Source organism: Bombina bombina, chromosome 4 (assembly GCF_027579735.1).
Source record: "Bombina bombina isolate aBomBom1 chromosome 4, aBomBom1.pri, whole genome shotgun sequence".
In the NCBI taxonomy this organism is placed as follows: Eukaryota; Metazoa; Chordata; class Amphibia; order Anura; family Bombinatoridae; genus Bombina; species Bombina bombina.
The window spans coordinates 327,690,768-327,711,121 of record NC_069502.1 but is presented as its reverse complement, the minus strand read 5'-3'; the positions used below and the strand labels follow the sequence as shown (position 1 = coordinate 327,711,121).

The following is a 20,354-nucleotide window of genomic DNA, read 5'->3' as shown; positions in this document are numbered from 1 at the left end:
AGATGTAGTTCGTGCTTTAAAGTTCTATTTAGAAGCAACTAAGGATTTTAGACAAACCTCATCTTTGTTTGTCGTTTACTCTGGTAAGAGGAGAGGACAAAAAGCTACTGCTACCTCTCTTTCTTTCTTTCTGGCTGAAAAGCATTATCCGATTGGCTTATGAGACTGCCGGACGGCAGCCTCCTGAACGAATCACAGCTCACTCCACTAGGGCTGTGGCTGCCACATGGGCCTTCAAGAACGAGGCTTCTGTTGATCAGATATGTAAGGCAGCGACTTGGTCTTCTCTGCACACTTTTGCCAAATTCTACAAATTTGATACTTTTGCTTCTTCGGAGGCTGTTTTTGGGAGAAAGGTTTTGCAAACCGTGGTGCCTTCCGTTTAGGTAACCTGATTTGCTCCCTCCCTTCATCCGTGTCCTAAAGCTTTGGTATTGGTTCCCACAAGTAATGGATGATGCCGTGGACCGGACACACCAATGTTGGAGAAAACAGAATTTATGCTTACCTGATAAATTATTTTCTCCAACGGTGTGTCCGGTCCACGGCCCGCCCTGGTTTTTTAATCAGGTTTGAAAAATTTCTTTCTCTATACACTACAGTCACCACGGCACCCTATAGTTTCTCCTTTTTTTCTCCTAACCGTCGGTCGAATGACTGGGGGGCGGAGCCTGAGGAGGGGCTATTTGGACAGCTTTTGCTGTGCTCTTTGCCATTTCCTGTTGGGGAAGAGAATATTCCCACAAGTAATGGATGACGCCGTGGACCGGACACACCGTTGGAAAAAGTAATTTATCAGGTAAGCATAAATTCTGTTTTTCTCCAACATTGGTGTGTCCGGTCCACGGCGTCATCCTTACTTGTGGGATATTCTCTTCCCCAACAGGAAATGGCAAAGAGTCCCAGCAAAGCTGGTCACATGATCCCTCCTAGGCTCCGCCCACCCCAGTCATTCTCTTTGCCGTTGCACAGGCAACATCTCCACGGAGATGGTTAAGAGTTTTTTGGTGTTTAAATGTAGTTTTTTATTCTTCTATCAAGTGTTTGTTATTTTAAAATAATGCTGGTATGTACTATTTACTCTGAAACAGAAAAGGATGAAGATTTCTGTTTGTAAGAGGAAGATGATTTTAGCAGACAGTAACTAAAATCGATTGCTGTTTCCACACAGGACTGTTGAGATGAAGTAACTTCAGTTGGGGGAAACAGTTAGCAGACTTTTCTGCTTAAGGTATGACTAGCCACAATTCTAACAAGACCATGTAATGCTGGAAGGCTGTCATTTCCCCTCATGGGGACCGGTAAGCCATTTTCTTAGTTAAACATAAAAGAATAAAGGGCTTCAAAAAGGGCTTAAAAACTGGTAGAAAATTTTCTGGGCTAAAATGATTGCTTTACTAGGCATATTATGCAGATTCTAACTAATTATTGGTATTATAATCTTGGGGAACGTTTAGAAAAACGGCAGGCACTGTGTTGGACACCTTTTTCAGATGGGGGCATTTCTAGTTATAGACAGAGCCTCATTCTGGGACTGTATAGGGGTTAAATGTAAAAACGGCTCCGGTTCCGTTAATTTAAGGGTTAAAGCTCTGGAATTTGGTGTGCAATACTTTTAATGCTTTAAGACACTGTGGTGAAATTTTGGTGAATTTTGAACAATTCCTTCATACTTTTTCACATATTCAGTAATAAAGTGTTTTCAGTTTGAAATTTAAAGTGACAGTAACGTTTTTATTTTAAAACGTTTTTTGTGCTTTGTTGACAAGTTTAAGCCTGTTTAACATGTCTGTACCATCAGATAAGCTATGTTCTATATGTATGAAAGCCAATGTGTCTCCCCATTTAAATTTATGTGATAATTGTGCCATAGTGTCCAAACAAAGTAAGGACAGTAATGCCACAGATAATGATATTGCCCAAGATGATTCCTCAAATGAGGGGAGTAAACATGATACTACATCATCCCCTACTGTGTCTACACCAGTTATGCCCACACAGGAGGCCCCTAGTACATCTAGTGCGCCAATACTTATTACCATGCAACAATTAACGGCTGTAATGGATAACTCCATAGCAAATCTTTTATCCAAAATGCCTACTTATCAGAGAAAGCGAGATTGCTCTGTTTTAAACACTGAAGAGCAAGAGGACGCTGATGATAACTGTTCTGACATACCCTCACACCAATCTCAAGGGGCCATGAGGGAGGTTTTGTCTGATGGAGAAATTTCAGATTCAGGAAAAATTTCTCATCAAGCTGAACCTGATGTTGTGACATTTAAATTTAAATTAGAACATCTCCGCGCACTGCTTAAGGAGGTGTTATCTACTCTGGATGATTGTGACAATTTGGTCATTCCAGAGAAATTATGTAAGATGGACAAGTTCCTAGAGGTTCCGGTGCTCCCCGACGCTTTTCCTATACCCAAGCGGGTGGCGGACATAGTAAATAAAGAGTGGGAAAGGCCCGGCATACCTTTTGTTCCCCCCCCTATATTTAAGAAATTATTTCCTATAGTCGACCCCAGAAAGGACTTATGGCAGACAGTCCCCAAGGTCGAGGGGGCGGTTTCTAATCTAAACAAACGCACTACTATTCCTATCGAAGATAGTTGTGCTTTCAAAGATCCTATGGATAAGAAATTAGAGGGTTTGCTTAAAAAGATTTTTGTACAGCAAGGTTACCTTCTACAACCAATTTCATGCATTGTTCCTGTCACTACGGCAGCGTGTTTCTGGTTCGAGGAACTAGAAAAATCGCTCAGTAAAGAATCTTCGTATGAGGAGGTTATGGACAGAGTTCAAGCACTTAAATTGGCTAACTCTTTTGTTTTAGATGCCGCTTTGCAATTAGCTAGATTAGCGGCGAAAAATTCAGGGTTTGCTGTCGTGGCGCGCAGAGCGCTTTGGCTAAAGTCTTGGTCAGCGGATGTGTCTTCCAAGACAAAATTGCTTAACATTCCTTTCAAAGGTAAAACATTATTTGGACCTGATTTGAAAGAGATTATTTCAGACATCACTGGGGGAAAGGGCCACGCCCTCCCACAGGATAGGTCTTTTAAGGCTAAAAATAAGCCTAATTTTCGTCCCTTTCGCAGAAACGGACCAGTCTCTAATTCTGTATCCTCTAAGCAAGAGGGTAATACTTCACAACCCAAACCAGCCTGGAAACCAATGCAAGGCTGGAACAAGGGTAAGCAGGCCAAGAAGCCTACCACTGCTACCAAAACAGCATGAAGGGATAGCCCCCGATCCGGGACCGGATCTAGTGGGGGGCAGACTTTCTCTCTTTGCTCAGGCTTGGGCAAGAGATGTTCAGGATCCTTGGGCGCTAGAAATAGTTTCTCAAGGTTATCTCCTGGAATTCAAGGAACTACCCCCAAGGGGAAGGTTCCAAAGGTCTCAATTATCTTCAAACCAAATAAAGAGACAGGCATTCTTACATTGTGTAGAAGACCTGTTAAAGATGGGAGTGATACATCCAGTTCCAATAAGAGAACAAGGAATGGGATTTTATTCCAATCTGTTCATAGTTCCCAAAAAAGAGGGAACATTCAGACCAATTTTGGATCTAAAGATCCTAAACAAATTTCTCAGGGTACCATCGTTCAAAATGGAAACTATTCGAACGATCCTACCTACTATCCAGGAAAATCAATTTATGACTACCGTGGATTTAAAGGATGCGTACCTACATATTCCTATCCACAAGGAACATCATCAGTTCCTAAGGTTCGCTTTTCTGGACAAGCATTACCAGTTTGTGGCACTTCCATTCGGATTAGCCACTGCTCCAAGGATTTTCACAAAGGTACTAGGGTCCCTTCTAGCGGTTCTAAGACCAAGGGGCATTGCAGTAGTACCTTACTTGGACGACATCCTGATTCAAGCGTCGTCCCTGTCAAAAGCAAAGGCTCATACGGACATCGTCCTAGCCTTTCTCAGATCTCACGGATGGAAGGTGAACAAAGAAAAAAGTTCTCTGTCCCCGTCAACAAGAGTTCCCTTCTTGGGAACAATAATAGATTCCTTAGAAATGAGGATTTTTCTGACAGAGGTCAGAAAATCAAAACTTCTAAGCTCTTGTCAAGTACTTCATTCTGTTCCTCGTCCTTCCATAGCGCAGTGCATGGAAGTAATAGGATTGATGGTTGCAACAATGGACATAGTTCCTTTTGCACGAATTCATCTAAGACCATTACAACTGTGCATACTCAGACAGTGGAATGGGGATTATACAGACTTGTCTCCGACGATTCAAGTAGATCAAAAGACCAGAGATTCACTCCGTTGGTGGCTGACCCTGGACAATCTGTCACAGGGAATGAGCTTCCGCAGACCAGAGTGGGTCATTGTCACGACCGACGCCAGCCTAGTGGGCTGGGGCGCGGTCTGGGAATCCCTGAAAGCTCAGGGTCTATGGTCTCGGGAAGAGTCTCTTCTCCCGATAAACATTCTGGAACTGAGAGCGATATTCAATGCTCTCAGAGCTTGGCCTCAACTAGCAAAGGCCAAATTCATAAGGTTTCAGTCAGACAACATGACGACCGTTGCATATATCAATCATCAGGGGGGAACAAGGAGTTCCCTGGCGATGAAAGAAGTGACCAAGATAATTCAATGGGCGGAGGATCACTCCTGCCACTTGTCTGCGATCCACATCCCAGGAGTGGAAAATTGGGAAGCGGATTTTCTGAGTCGTCAGACATTCCATCCGGGGGAGTGGGAACTCCATCCGGAAATCTTTGCCCAAATAACTCAATTATAGGGCATTCCAGACATGGATCTGATGGCGTCTCGTCAGAACTTCAAGGTTCCTTGCTACGGGTCCAGATCCAGGGATCCCAAGGCGACCCTAGTAGATGAACTAGTAGCACCTTGGACCTTCAACCTAGCTTATGTATTCCCACCGTTTCCTCTCATCCCCAGGCTGGTAGCCAGGATCAATCAGGAGAGGGCCTTGGTGATCTTGATAGCTCCTGCGTGGCCACGCAGGACTTGGTATGCAGACCTGGTGAATATGTCATCGGCTCCACCATGGAAGCTACCTTTGAGACAGGACCTTCTTGTTCAGGGTCCATTCGAACATCCGAATCTGGTTTCCCTCCAACTGACGGCTTGGAGATTGAACGCTTGATTTTATCAAAGCGTGATTTTTCAGATTCTGTAATAGATACTCTGATTCAGGCTAGAAAGCCTGTAACTAGAAAAATTTACCATAAAATATGGAAAAAATATATCTGTTGGTGTGAATCTAAAGGATTCCCATGGAACAAGATAAAAATTCCTAAGATTCTATCCTTTCTACAAGAAGGTTTGGAGAAAGGATTATCTGCAAGTTCTCTGAAGGGACAGATCTCTGCTTTATCTGTTTTACTTCACAAAAGACTGGCAGCTGTGCCAGATGTTCAAGCATTTGTTCAGGCTCTGGTTAGGATCAAGCCTGTTTACAGACCTTTGACTCCTCCCTGGAGTCTAAATCTAGTTCTTTCAGTTCTTCAAGGGGTTCCGTTTGAACCCTTACATTCCGTAGATATTAAGTTATTATCTTGGAAAGTTTTGTTTTTTGGTTGCAATTTCTTCTGCTAGAAGAGTTTCTGAGTTATCTGCTCTGCAGTGTTCTCCACCCTATCTGGTGTTCCATGCAGATAAGGTGGTTTTGCGTACTAAGCCTGGTTTTCTTCCGAAAGTTGTTTCCAACAAAAATATTAACCAGGAGATAGTTGTACCTTCTTTGTGTCCGAATCCAGTTTCAAAGAAGGAACGTTTGTTACACAATTTGGACGTAGTCCGTGCTCTAAAATTCTATTTAGAGGCTACTAAAGATTTCAGACAAACATTGTTTATTCTGGTAAAAGGAGAGGTCAAAAAGCGACTTCTACCTCTCTTTCCTTTTGGCTTAAAAGCATTATCCGATTGGCTTATGAGACTGCCGGACGGCAGCCTCCTGAAAGAATCACAGCTCACTCCACTAGGGCTGTGGCTTCCACATGGGCCTTCAAGAACGAGGCTTCTGTTGACCAGATATGTAAGGCAGCGACTTGGTCTTCACTGCACACTTTTGCCAAATTTTACAAATTTGATACTTTTGCTTCTTCGGAGGCTATTTTTGGGAGAAAGGTTTTGCAAGCCGTGGTGCCTTCCATTTAGGTGACCTGATTTGCTCCCTCCCTTCATCCGTGTCCTAAAGCTTTGGTATTGGTTCCCACAAGTAAGGATGACGCCGTGGACCGGACACACCAATGTTGGAGAAAACAGAATTTATGCTTACCTGATAAATTACTTTCTCCAACGGTGTGTCCGGTCCACGGCCCGCCCTGGTTTTTTAATCAGGTCTGATGAATTATTTTCTCTAACTACAGTCACCACGGTATCATATGGTTTCTCCTATATATATTTCCTCCTGTCCGTCGGTCGAATGACTGGGGTGGGCGGAGCCTAGGAGGGATCATGTGACCAGCTGGGACTCTTTGCCATTTCCTGTTGGGGAAGAGAATATCCCACAAGTAAGGATGACGCCGTGGACCGGACACACCGTTGGTGAAAGTAATTTATCAGGTAAGCATAAATTCTGTTTTCTTCTTAAACGGAAAGAGTCTACAGCTGCATTCATTACTTTTGGGAATTCAAAACCTGGCCACCAGGAGGAGGCAAAGACACCCCAGCCAAAGGCTTTAAATACCTCCCCCACTTCCCTCATCCCCCAGTCATTCTTTGCCTTTCATCACAGGAGGTTGGCAGAGAAGTGTTAGAAGTTTGAAGTCTCTTATGGAGGGTAGTACTCTTCAAAATGGGACTGGAGTTTTAAGTAATCCTGTCACCCTCTCAGTGAGAGCATGGATAAAGGTTAGAGTCCGGAGATGCAGGAAGAGTCTTTCTGCAAAACCATCCCGACTCATATTAACAGCTCCTTGCCAATCAGCGTTGACGAGTTTCGCTGCCTGCTTTTCTTCACTCAAGTCCATGTCAGAAGCGAGGCTACTATCTGTCACACTTGAAGGGCCGTGTTCCTGTTCCACGGCACAGATTCTGGTAAGATTGTTTCATTTTATTTTTACATGTGAATGTAATGTTAACAAAAAGAAGGTAGGGTCCCAGTGGGACTCCTTTTATCTTAAAAAAGCAATCTTGGTTTAATATCTCCTGAGAGGGGTTATTGAACAGGGGGGACTTTAATCATGTTGTTTTCCACTTCCGTATTCTGACGGAATTCCACTGTCTGCTCGTTAGTTTTCTGGTTCACAGGAGGTGGTGAGTGCCTCAGCCATTGGGGGTGTAAAAAGGGTGCCGGTTAGTGTTAGTCATTTTTGAAATCCCAAAATTATGGAGGATTCAGATTTTTTTAGACACGGATATCTCCGATTCGAAGAATGCGTCTCGTGATGAATATGAAATGGCCCAGGTTATCCATACCCATCAGTTATTTTCCGATTGCTGTTCTAGACTACTCTCTTTTCCCGAATCAGGGAACTCAAAGTGTGTTGAGCCATCCGCCCCTGAGGACTCCATGCCCTGTGAGGCGTGTGCCCCAGAACCTTCCTTTGCTACGCAAGCAGGTGTCCCTATGGCCTTTACTCCTCCGGAAGGTGGCTTGTTTCCTCCAGAGGTTACGGCACGTTTCTGCATGGCCATATCTATGGCGCTGGCTCATTTATATCTCCCAAGTGAAATATTTTTAAGATACTGTCCGTGTTCTGTCAACCAGGGCCCATCGGGCATGGGATCGCCTGGTTCTGTTCAGCCTTCTGGGGAAGCGTTGGCCTCTGAGGCTTCAGGGGCCCCAACCTCGAGCCGGGGTGGCCTATTGATCTAGCGAGGGATAATTTTGTCTTCCGTTATAGGCTGGCACGTCTTTGTGTCCTACTAAGATATGTTTTGGCAGTGCTGGAGGATTCCAGTCCTAGTGGGCCGAGGGATCCTCGGCCTTACCTGCCGGATGGCAAGCTGGGTTAGACGTTTGGGGATGAAGTTCTTTCTCTAGAACTGATACTTGCGATTTTGTGGTCGTGGGAAGTTGCGCACTTTTGATTAAGAACAAAGTTATGTTTCTAGTTCATATTATCGAACCTTTGAGTTGATTTTTCTTGAACCTTAGTTCTGGAGTGTTCTTGTACCAGGCAGGTACTGGTCGGATGCTATATGCTGTTACTGGGGTTCATGTAACCCTTGTGGTGCTGATTATCCTGTAGGATTCTGAATGTCACTTTGGCGTAATGATAAGGACTCCATGCTCGGATCTTACTACGATGTATAGAGGCCTAGTGTGTAGATCCAATGCTTCTGGAAGGAAGGTTGTGAGCTCCGATTTTAATTGGTCCTTTTCTTTCAATTTGCTTAGGATACGTGACCAACTTTTTAAGACGTCATCATGGTTTCTAAAGGTCCCTGTGGACTCGGAACCGTAGTTTAACATTTCTTAAGGGTTTGGAGATGTGTATAACCTTGGGAGGTCTAGTATTCCGAGTGGTGGACGATTTAAGTTTCACTTTCAGTATCTTCCGGTTGTTGGCTCTTGTAGCCCAGTCACATTCCTCTTGACTGTGGCAGAGTCTCCTTTTCTTCCTGTCCTGGGTTGGGTCATCTGTGTCTGAAAGTTGGGCATGTCCTTCCTTTTCTCAGCGTCTCGTTTGCTCTTGGAGCGCAGGTGGGTGTATCACCCCGTCCTTTCTGCCAGAAGCGGCAAGATCCCATTGTTATTCCTGTTACAGGATTTTCGGGAGTCTAATCCTGGGAAGATCTCTGGAGATTGTTGTCTTCTTATTCTAGGAACTGCCCCTTGTCATACTGTGGTCTTTAGACTCTTGTGTGCTTCAACCTTAGCCTTTGGGCTTGCGAGTAAGAGGTTTAAAGGTACAGACCTTCGCCTTTCTGGGGTCCAGAAAATGACCATTTATATACACCAGCGTGTAGATCAGGTGGTTAAGCCTGTCTACAAAGGATTACCTTATGATCCGATGTGGTTGCCATTTTCTTAGACCGGTCAGGAGTTTTTTTAGACTCTTGGGTTTGAGGCTGTTGCTGGTACTCTACGTCTGGGGTGGCGAAGTCCCATAGTGTAGTGGTTATAACGTCTGCTTAACACGCAGAAGGTCCTGGGATCTGGACCCAGTGGGACTAGTGCACAGGTTCCTTTGAGCTGTAAGCCAGAGGAATTGCTTTAATATGGTGGAAGGCTCGGTCTTGGGTGCGCCCCTCACCATAGGAGGCTACTTATGGGTTCCTCAGGCGGTTAGATCCTTTGCGATCGTTCCCATTCTTAAGGACTCTGGCTTAGAACCATGTCTTTTGCTTGGAACGGGCATGGGTCAGTTTAACCTTAGGGTTTGGATCTCCCGTGTGCCCCTTGAGGGGACGTGTTTTTTTTACTTTCATGGGTAATTAATAGCTGCTTGAGGCTTAACTTTGAGGTCTCTTTCACGGGTCCCTACTTGTCTTCGGGGGCAGGTAATGCTTCCTGGTAGACTTCCAGTTGTCGTATCATCTCGGCTGACGATTTGGGCCGAAGGGTCTCGCCTCTATTGGTAGGGTGGTTACTGTTTATTTCTCCTGTTAAGTATAGTCAGTCCACGGGTCATCCATTACTTATGGAATATATCTCTTCCTAACAGGAAACTGCAAGAGAATTACCCAGCAGAGCTGCTATATAGCTCCTCCCCTCACATATCATACTCAGTCATTCTCTTGCAGCCTAACTAAAAAGGAAGCTGTGAGAGGTCTGTGGTGTTTTTTAACTTTCTTTTTTTCTTTTTATTTCTACAATCAAAAGTTTGTTATTTTTAAATGGCACCGGAGTGTGCTGTTTATTCTCAGGCAGCATTAGAAGAAGAATCTGCCTGGGTTTTTTTCTATGGTCTTAGCAGACGTAACTAAGATCCACTGGATGTTTCTCATCTGAGGAGTGAGGTAACTTCAGAGAAGGGGAATAGCATGCAGGGCTCCCCTGCAACAAATGAGGTATGTGCAGTAATTTATTTTCTGAGGAATGGAATTGACTGAGAAAATACTGCTGATACCATTGTAAAGTAAGTTCAGCCTTAAATGCAGTGATAGCGACTGGTATCAGGCTGATGTGTGTGTGTGTGTGTACACTGAATGTATTTTTCTAAGGAATGGAATTGACTCTGAAAATACTGTTAATACTGAAATAATGTATGAGCCTTAACTGCAGTAAAAACGACTGGTAGCAGGCTTATTAATAATACATAACTTTCAAATGTATGTTTAAAATGTTTACTGGCTTGTTAATCGTTTTTGTGAGGTACTTGGTGATAAAACTTATTAGGGCATGATTTTTACCACATGGCCATTTTTGTTTTCTGCATAGAAACAGTTTCTGAGCTTCCCCACTGTTGTAATATGAGTGGGAGGGGCCTATTTTAGCGCTTTTTTGCGCAGTAAAAATTCAGTCACAATCTGTCTACTTCATCCTCCATGATCCAGATCGTCTCTAGAGAGCTCAGGGGTCTTCAAAATCCATTTTGAGGGAGGTAATCAGGCACAGCAGTCCTGTGACAGTGTATTTGACTGTGAGAAAAACTTTAATTATATAATTGTTATCCGTTTTTGGGTACTAAGGGGTTAATCATCCATTTGCTGGTGGGTGCAATCCTTTGCTAACTTAATACATTTACTGTGAAAATGTGGTTGCTATAACTATTTTGGTCATTGTTATTTCAACTGTGTCAGTTTTTCTGTGCTTCTTAAAGGCACAGTAACGTTTTTTATATTGCTTGTAAATTAATTTTGAAAAGTATTTCCAAGTTTGCTAGTCTCATTGCTAGTTTGTTTAAACATGTCTGACTCAGATGCATCTCTTTGTTCACTATGTTTAAAGGCCAATGTGGAGCCCAATAGAAATTTGTGTACTAATTGCATTGATGCTACTTTAAATAAAAGTCAATCTTTACATGTAAAGAAATTATCACCAGACGACGAGGGGGAAGTTATGCCGACTAACTCTCCTCACGTGTCAGTACCTTCGCCTCCCGCTCAGGAGGTGCGTGATTTTGTGGCGCCAAGTACATCAGGGAGGCCCTTACAAATCACTTTGCAAGACATGGCTACTGTTATGACAGAAGTATTATCTAAGTTGCCAGAATTAAGAGGCAAGCGCGATAGCTCTGGGTTAAGGATAGAGCGCGCGGATGAGATGAGAGCCATGTCAGATACTGCGTCACAGTTTGCAGAACGTGAGGACGGAGAGCTTCATTCTGTGGGTGACGGATCTGATCCAGGGAGACTGGATTCAGAGATTTCCAATTTTAAATTTAAGCTAGAGAACCTCCGCACATTGCTAGGGGAGGTATTAGCGGCTCTGAATGATTGTAACACGGTTGCAATTCCAGAGAAATTATGTAGGTTGGATAGATACTATGCGGTACCGGTGTGTACTGACGTATTTCCTATACCAAAAAGGCTTACAGAGATTATTAGCAAGGAGTGGGATAGACCGGGTGTGCCTTTTACCCCTCCTCCCATATTTAGGAAAATGTTTCCTATTGACGCCACCACACGAGACTTATGGCAGACGGTCCCTAAGGTGGAGGGAGCAGTTTCTACTTTAGCTAAGCGTACCACTATCCCGGTGGAGGATAGTTGTGCCTTTTCAGATCCAATGGATAAAAAATTAGAGGGTTACCTTAAGAAAATGTTTGTTCAACAAGGTTTTATTTTACAGCCCCTCGCATGCATTGCGCCTGTCACTGCTGCGGCAGCATTCTGGTTTGAGTCTCTGGAAGAGGCCATTCGCTCAGCTCCATTGGATGAAATAATCAACAAGCTTAAGACACTTAAGCTAGCTAACGCATTTGTTTCTGATGCCGTTGTGCATTTAACCAAACTTACGGCTAAGAACTCCGGATTCGCCATCCAAGCGCGCAGAGCGCTATGGCTTAAATCCTGGTCAGCTGACGTGACTTCTAAATCTAAATTGCTTAATATTCCTTTCAAAGGGCAGACCTTATTCGGGCCCGGCTTGAAAGAAATTATTGCTGACATTACGGGAGGTAAGGGCCATGCTCTACCTCAGGACAGGGCCAAATCAAAGGCCGAACAGTCTAATTTTCGTGCCTTTCGTAACTTCAAGGCAGGAGCAGCATCAACTTCCTCCGCTCCAAAACAGGAAGGAGCTGTTGCTCGTTACAGACAGGGCTGGAAAGTTAACCAGTCCTGGAACAGGGGCAAGCAGGCCAAGAAACCTGCTGCTGCCCCCAAAACAGCATGAAGAGAGGGCCCCCTATCCGGAAACGGATCTAGTGGGGGGCAGACTTTCTCTCTTCGCCCAGGCTTGGGCAAGAGATGTCCAGGATCCCTGGGCGTTGGAGATCATATCTCAGGGATATCTCCTGGACTTCAAAACTTCTCCTCCACGGGGGAGATTTCATCTGTCAAGGTTATCAGCAAACCAAATAAAGAAAGAGGCGTTTCTACGCTGTGTACAAGACCTCTTACTAATGGGGGTAATCCACCCAGTTCCGCGGACGGAACACGGGCAGGGATTCTATTCAAACCTATTTGTGGTTCCCAAGAAAGAGGGAACCTTCAGGCCAATCTTGGACTTAAAAATCCTAAACAAATTTCTAAGAGTTCCATCATTCAAAATGGAAACTATTCGAACCATCCTTCCCATGATCCAAGAGGGTCAGTACATGACCACAGTGGATCTAAAGGATGCCTACCTTCACATACCGATTCACAAGGACCATTACCGGTATCTGAGATTTGCCTTCCTAGACAGGCATTACCAGTTTGTAGCTCTTCCCTTCGGTTTAGCTACGGCTCCAAGAATCTTTACAAAAATTCTAGGATCACTTCTGGCAGTACTAAGACCGCGAGGCATAGCGGTGACTCCGTACCTAGACGACATTCTGATACAAGCGTCAAGTTTTCAAACTGCCAAGTCTCATACAGAGATAGTTCTGGCATTTCTGAGGTCGCATGGGTGGAAGGTGAACGTGGAAAAGAGTTCTCGATTACCACTTACAAGAGTTCCCTTTCTTGGGACTCTTATAGATTCTGTAGAGATGAAAATTTACCTGACAGAGGCCAGGTTATTAAAACTTCTAAATGCTTGCCGTGTCCTTCACTCCATTCCACACCCGTCAGTAGCTCAGTGCATGGAAGTAATCGGCTTAATGGTAGCGGCAATGGACATAGTACCATTTGCGCGCCTGCATCTCAGACCGCTGCAATTGTGCATGCTAAGTCAGTGGAACGGGGATTACTCAGATTTGTCCCCCCTACTAAATCTGGATCAAGAGACCAGAGATTCTCTTCTATGGTGGCTTTCTCGGCCACATCTGTCCAAGGGGATGACCTTTCGCAGGCCAGATTGGACGATTGTAACAACAGACGCCAGCCTTCTAGGCTGGGGAGCAGTCTGGAATTCCCTGAAAGCTCAGGGATTATGGACTCAGGAGGAGAAACTCCTCCCAATAAATATTCTGGAGTTAAGAGCAATATTCAATGCTCTCCTAGCTTGGCCTCAGTTAGCAACTCTGAGGTTCATCAGATTTCAGTCGGACAACATCACGACTGTGGCTTACATCAACCATCAAGGGGGAACCAGAAGTTCCCTAGCGATGTTGGAAGTCTCAAAGATAATTCGCTGGGCAGAGTCTCACTCTTGCCACCTGTCAGCGATCTACATTCCAGGCGTGGAGAACTGGGAGGCGGATTTTCTAAGTCGCCAGACTTTTCATCCTGGGGAGTGGGAGCTTCATCCGGAGGTCTTTGCTCAACTGATTCGTCGTTGGGGCAAACCAGATCTGGATCTCATGGCGTCTCGTCAGAACGCCAAGCTTCCTTGTTACGGATCCAGGTCCAGGGACCCGGGAGCGATGCTGATAGATGCTCTGACAGCCCCTTGGGTCTTCAACACGGCTTATGTGTTTCCACCATTCCCGATGCTTCCTCGTTTGATTGCTAAGATCAAACAGGAGAGAGATTCGGTGATTCTGATAGCGCCTTCGTGGCCACGCAGGACCTGGTATGTAGACCTAGTGGACATGTCGTCCTGTCCACCGTGGTCTCTGCCTCTGAGACAGGACCTTCTAATTCAGGGTCCTTTCAAACATCCAAATCTAATTTCTCTGAGGCTGACTGCATGGAGATTGAACGCTTGATTCTATCAAAGCGTGGCTTCTCGGAGTCGGTTATTGATACCTTAATACAGGCTAGGAAGCCTGTTACCAGAAAAATTTACCATAAGATATGGCGTAAATATTTACATTGGTGCGAATCCATGAGTTACTCATGGAGTAAGGTTAGGATTCCTAGGATATTGTCCTTTCTACAAGAGGGTTTATGAAAGGGCTTATCTACTAGTTCGTTAAAGGGACAGATTTCTGCTCTGTCTATTCTTCTACACAAACGTCTGGCTGAAGTTCCAGACGTTCAGGCTTTCTGTCAGGCTTTAACTAGGATTAAGCCTGTGTTTAAGTCTGTTGCTCCGCCGTGGAGCTTAAACTTAGTTTTTAATGTTCTTCAAGGCGTTCCATTTGAACCCCTTCATTCCATTGATATCAAGCTGTTATCTTGGAAAGTTCTGTTTTTGATGGCTATTTCCTCGGCTCGAAGAGTCTCTGAGTTATCTGCCTTACATTGTGATTCTCCTTATCTGATTTTTCATTCAGACAAGGTAGTCCTGCGTACTAAACCTGGGTTCTTACCTAAGGTAGTTACTAACAGGAATATCAATCAAGAGATTGTTGTTCCATCTCTGTGTCCTAACCCTTCTTCAAAGAAGGAACGACTTTTGCGTAATCTGGACGTAGTCCGTGCCCTGAAATTCTATTTGCAGGCAACTAAGGATTTTCGTCAAACTTCTTCCCTGTTTGTCGTTTACTCTGGACAGAGGAGAGGTCAAAAGGCTTCGGCTACCTCTCTCTCTTTTTGGCTTCGTAGCATAATACGCTTAGCCTATGAGACTGCTGGACAGCAGCCTCCTGAAAGGATTACAGCTCATTCTACTAGAGCTGTGGCTTCCACCTGGGCCTTTAAAAATGAGGCCTCTGTTGAACAGATTTGCAAGGCTGCGACTTGGTCTTCGCTTCACACTTTTTCAAAATTTTACAAATTTGACACTTTTGCTTCGTCGGAGGCTATTTTTGGGAGAAAGGTACTTCAGGCAGTGGTTCCTTCTGTTTAATGTTCCTGCCTTGTCCCTCCCTTCATCCGTGTACTTTAGCTTTGGTATTGGTATTCCATAAGTAATGGATGACCCGTGGACTGACTACACTTAACAGGAGAAAACATAATTTATGCTTACCTGATAAATTCCTTTCTCCTGTAGTGTAGTCAGTCCACGGCCCGCCCTGTTTTTACGGCAGGTCTAAATTTTAATTAAACTCCAGTCACCACTGTACCCTATGGTTCCTCCTTTCTCGTCTGCTTTGGTCGAATGACTGAGTATGATATGTGAGGGGAGGAGCTATATAGCAGCTCTGCTGGGTAATTCTCTTGCAGTTTCCTGTTAGGAAGAGATATATTCCATAAGTAATGGATGACCCGTGGACTGACTACACTACAGGAGAAAGGAATTTATCAGGTAAGCATAAATTATGTTTTTCTTCCTCTTCTCCTCATCTAGGGTGGGGGGTGGGTGCTTGCGTTGCTCTCCTCGATTTGGAGGTACCCAGTATCCGTGAAGGCCTGTAGGTCCTTGTATTTCTCGCATCAGAGGTTCTTTTCCCTTTTTTGCATACTTAGGATCATGGGGCTGGATTTTGGTATTAGGATGCTGTGGGTCAGAATACTTACTTCCACTTGGGAGTGTTCCTTTTTTATGGAAGGCAACAGTGTAGGGGTTCTGGGCCCTGAGCACAAAGTTTCTGTCATGGCTCATGGTAGCATGCCAGTTTTTAAGTAGCGGTCAGAACTCTACTCTGGGGTTTTGATTCCTTGTAGATCTATCCTTTTTCTCCCTTAGGTCGGGGCAAAGTTTTGATACTTCCTGTCTTAGGTCTTTAACTAGCCTTTGGGCTGGGACCGTAACCTTGGAGTGAAGGACACGGATCGGTTTGCTCTATGCAGTGTTGACCGTGTACTTTTATGGAGTCTGTTCTCTCCTTTGGTGAGGGGGCTCTTGATGTCCATCTTTCTACTGGTGGCGTCTCCTGCTGGGATGGAACGCTCCTTACAGTCCGAATTTTTCTGGACGGGAGCTGCTGCTAAGTATTTAGGCGCTTCTCGTGGGATGAGGTCCCACGATGGCTTAGGGTCAGCTTTGCTACCTGGACTTTGGTCATCGCGAGTTCTTGTTTAGATGGCTCTGTGTTCTCATGGAATAGCTCTTTTTTTTGTCTGCTAGGCAAATTGTCTATGTTTGTCTAGCTTGTCTAGCCGGACGGTTCGACTTGTCTATGAGACAATGGGAATCTCACGTTTTTTTGGAGCACCATATGTGGTATGGTGCTGTGTCAGGAATATGAGGGTGTCCCTCTGGTCATCATAGTGACGTCTTTTCCTGAGTATGGCCTTATCTTTCTGGTCCTTGTCCTCTTGGGAGTTTGTCTTCCTGGACAGTGGTCTAGTGGCAAACTTGAGTTTTTTCGAAGTTCTGATTTTGAGCCCTTGTTGGATGGTCCTTTGGATCTCTTAGAGTGTTCTCTATCTTTCCTCTCGGGGGTTGCTAGAGGTTCTTGTCTTTTAGGTTGGGGGTACTTTCGTGGGAGTCGAGAGCCGCATGGCTGGCTCCTCTAAGGCTTTTGTGCTCAGCAGACTCTGGGTCTGAGTGGTCTCTAGCACGGCTTTGCAGGTTGTGTAACTGATGAGCAGTTACCTGGGCTTCCATTTTTTTCCCCTTGTCGTTTTTAGTTTTTTGTAGGGTGTCTGTAATTTCAGGCTGTGGTGCCGTTCGAAGGGGCCGCCTTTTTCTACCCTCCCTTTATTTGCATTCAGTGTCCTCTATAGCTTGGGTATTGTTTTCCCAAAAATAATGAATGCAGCTGTGGACTCTTCCCGTTTAAGAAGAAAAACATAAATAATGCTTCATTAAGTACGGATAATCCAACTATCCTCAAGAGGTGCGCTGCTGGATAATGATTCCGTTCCGGTGGGCTTGGTGTAAAGGCTGCGCTCTCCAGACGAACTCCCAGAGGAATCCTACATATACAGACGAAATAGAGAGAGAGGCGCCAGACCCATAAAGCAGTAACGTTTGGATGTAGAGACAAATAACATGCAAATAATCCCCCCTTCTAGAGTGGATACTCACAATTGTAGCGGCACTTAGAGCGTGGAAGTAACAGCTGCACAGGAAGTAAATGGGAGAGGAATGGGAGAGGAACCTCTCCCATTTACTTCCTGTGCAGCTGTTGCTGGGTTATCGTTTACACACTCCCATGGTGAGACTGAGCGCTGATAGTTCCAGCTGAGCCCAAGGAGATCCCATAGATCGATACAGCCTATTGGAGCTCCACCAGTGACGTCATCTGCCTGGGGGTGTCTGTCGGGCGACTCACAACGGTCCCGACTCGCAGTGAAGGGCACGCTCTAAGTGCCGCTACAATTGTGAGTATCCACTCTAGAAGGGGGGATTATTTGCATGTTATTTGTCTCTACATCCAAACGTTACTGCTTTATGGGTCTGGCGCCTCTCTCTCTATTTCGTCTGTATAAATAATGCTTACCTGATAATTTTCTTTTCTTCTGACAGGAAGAGTCTACAGCTCCCGCCCACGCTTTGTCTATGAGGCGGCAGTACATTTTTGTTCTTCTGGCACCTTTTTCACCCTGATATTTCTACTACTGTTCCTTGTTCCCTTGGCAGAATGACTGGGGGATGAGGGAAGTGGGGGAGGTATTTGAAGCCTTTGGCTGGGGTGTCTTTGCCTCCTCCTGGTGGCCAGGTTCTGAATTCCCAAAAGTAATGAATGCAGCTGTGGACTCTTCCCGTCAGAAGAAAAGAAAATTATCAGGTAAGCATAATTTATGTTTTAGTGTTTAATGTCCCTTTAATATGCCCTGCATTGTACATTTAGATGCTGAATAACATGAAGGGGCAGTTTGCTGAACATCTTCTTGCAGCTGGGTTTGTGAGCAGCAGAAACCCAAAAGACCCAGAATCAAATACTAATTCAGGTGGGCTTAAAAAGTAACACGTGATTTACTTTTGCCTTATGTTAATTTCCTTTTGTATTTAATATTTGTGTCTTTTTACAGATAATGAAAAACTCATTAAAGCCGTTATTTGTGCTGGCTTATATCCAAAAGTGGCAAAGATTAGACCTAGCTTCAGTAAAAAGAGACACACGTAAGGTTGTTTTTTTTAGTTAACCACTACTGATGTCAAACTAACTTATGTTAATGTTTCTGCGTGTAGTTGTGTATCGTTAAAAAAATAATAATAATCTAACAGCATTTTGATCCCATTTTGATCATTTCAGTACATGGTTGCTTGAATTTTATGCACATTGTGAAAAGAATTAATGTGTTTGCTTTAGAGCGAAGATTTACACAAAGTCAGATGGTAAAGTGAGCATCCATCCTAAATCTGTCAATGTGGAGGAGGGCGAATTCCACTACTCCTGGCTTGTTTACCATCTAAAGATGAGAACTACTGGTGTAAGTATGCTGTGTAAGATTAAAAACGCACAATGGTTTGTCAACTTTGTGTGCGTGTGTGTATACATATACTTTGTGCGTGTGTATACATATACTTTGTGCGTGTGTATACATATACTTTGTGCGTGTGTATACATATACTTTGTGCGTGTGTATACATATACTTTGTGCGTGTGTATACATATACTTTGTGCGTGTGTATACATATACTTTGTGCGTGTGTATACATATACTTTGTGCGTGTGTATACATAAATTCTGTGTGTGTGCGCGTGTGTATTCATATACTTTGTGCATGTGTATACATATACTCTGCGTATGTGCGTGTGTATACATATACTTTGTGTGCATACATATACTTTGTGTGTGTGCGCGTTTGTATACATATACTTTGTGCGTGTGTATACATATACTTTCTGTGTGTGTGTATACATATACTTTGTGTGTATACATATACTTTGTGTGTATGCGTGTGTATTCATATACTTTGTGTGTATGCATATACTTTACATGTCTATACATATGCTTTGTGTGTATTAATGTGTATACATATACTTTGTGCGTGTGTATATATATGCTTTGCATGTCTATACATATATTTTGTGTGTACGTGGAGTAAAAAACAAAACAATTGTTTGCCAGTCCCAGTGCCCTTCACCTAATTGCATCACTCACAGTGGCCCAAGCAGGGCAATTGCAATCCTAGCTGCCTGTGCTGCCCTGAATAGATAAATTAATCAGATTCAACATGTCAATGTGCACAATTGGGGTCCCAGGCAGTTCAGTACACGGAGGGAATGATAGAGAGGGATGTTAAAGGGAGTGTGTATATTTGTATTGCTTTTGTAGTATCTAAGTGTGTATTTGTGTTTGTCTGTGTGGTGTATGTGTGTGTTGTGTGAATATTTTTCTTTCATGTAATTAGCAAGAGTCCATGAGCTAGTGACGTATGGGATATACATTCCTACCAGGAGGGGCAAAGTTTCCCAAACCTCAAAATGCCTATAAATACACCCCTCACCACACCCACAAATCAGTTTTTACAAACTTTGCCTCCTATGGAGGTGGTGAAGTAAGTTTGTGCTAGATTCTATGTTGATATGCGCTCCGCAGCAGGTTGGAGCCCGGTTTTCCTCTCAGCGTGCAGTGAATGTCAGAGGGATGTAAGGAGAGTATTGCCTATTTGAATTCAATGATCTCCTTCTACGGGGTCTATTTCATAGGTTCTCTGTTATCGGTCATAGAGATTCATCTCTTACCTCCCTTTTCAGATCGACTATATACTCTTATATATACCATTACCTCTACTGATTCTGGTTTCAGTACTGGTTTGGCTTTCTACTACATGTAGATGAGTGTCCTGGGGTAAGTAAGTCTTATTTTCTGTGACACTCTAAGCTATGGTTGGGCACTTTTATATAAAGTTCTAAATATATGTATTCAAACATTTATTTGCCTTGACTCAGGATGTTCAACGTTCCTTACAGTCAGTTTCATATTTGGGATAATGCATATGAATAAATCAATTTTTTTCTTACCTTAAAATTTGACTTTTTTTCCTGTGGGCTGTTAGGCTCGCGGGGGCTGAAAATGCTTCATTTTATTGCGTCATTCTTGGCGCTGACTTTTTTGGCGCAAAATTTTTTTTCTGTTTCCGGCGTCATACGTGTCCCCGGAAGTTGCGTCATTTTTTAAGTTTTTTTGCGCCAAAAGTGTCGGCGTTCCGGATGCGTCACTATTGTCTCCACATTATTTAAGTCTCATTTATTGCTTCTGGTTGCTGGAAGC

At 44.0% G+C, this 20,354-nt stretch overlaps 1 protein-coding gene across 1 annotated transcript in view; it reads left to right on the top strand.

The window, feature by feature from the left end:
* Positions 1-20,354, top strand: part of DHX36 (DEAH-box helicase 36) — a 195,585-nt gene that overhangs the window by 98,681 nt on the left and 76,550 nt on the right. The window contains exons 21-23 of the mRNA XM_053710066.1: positions 17,985-18,084; positions 18,166-18,256; positions 18,447-18,567. Coding sequence (XP_053566041.1) covers positions 17,985-18,084; positions 18,166-18,256; positions 18,447-18,567 — 312 coding nt within the window. The remainder of the gene's footprint in view (positions 1-17,984; positions 18,085-18,165; positions 18,257-18,446; positions 18,568-20,354) is intronic.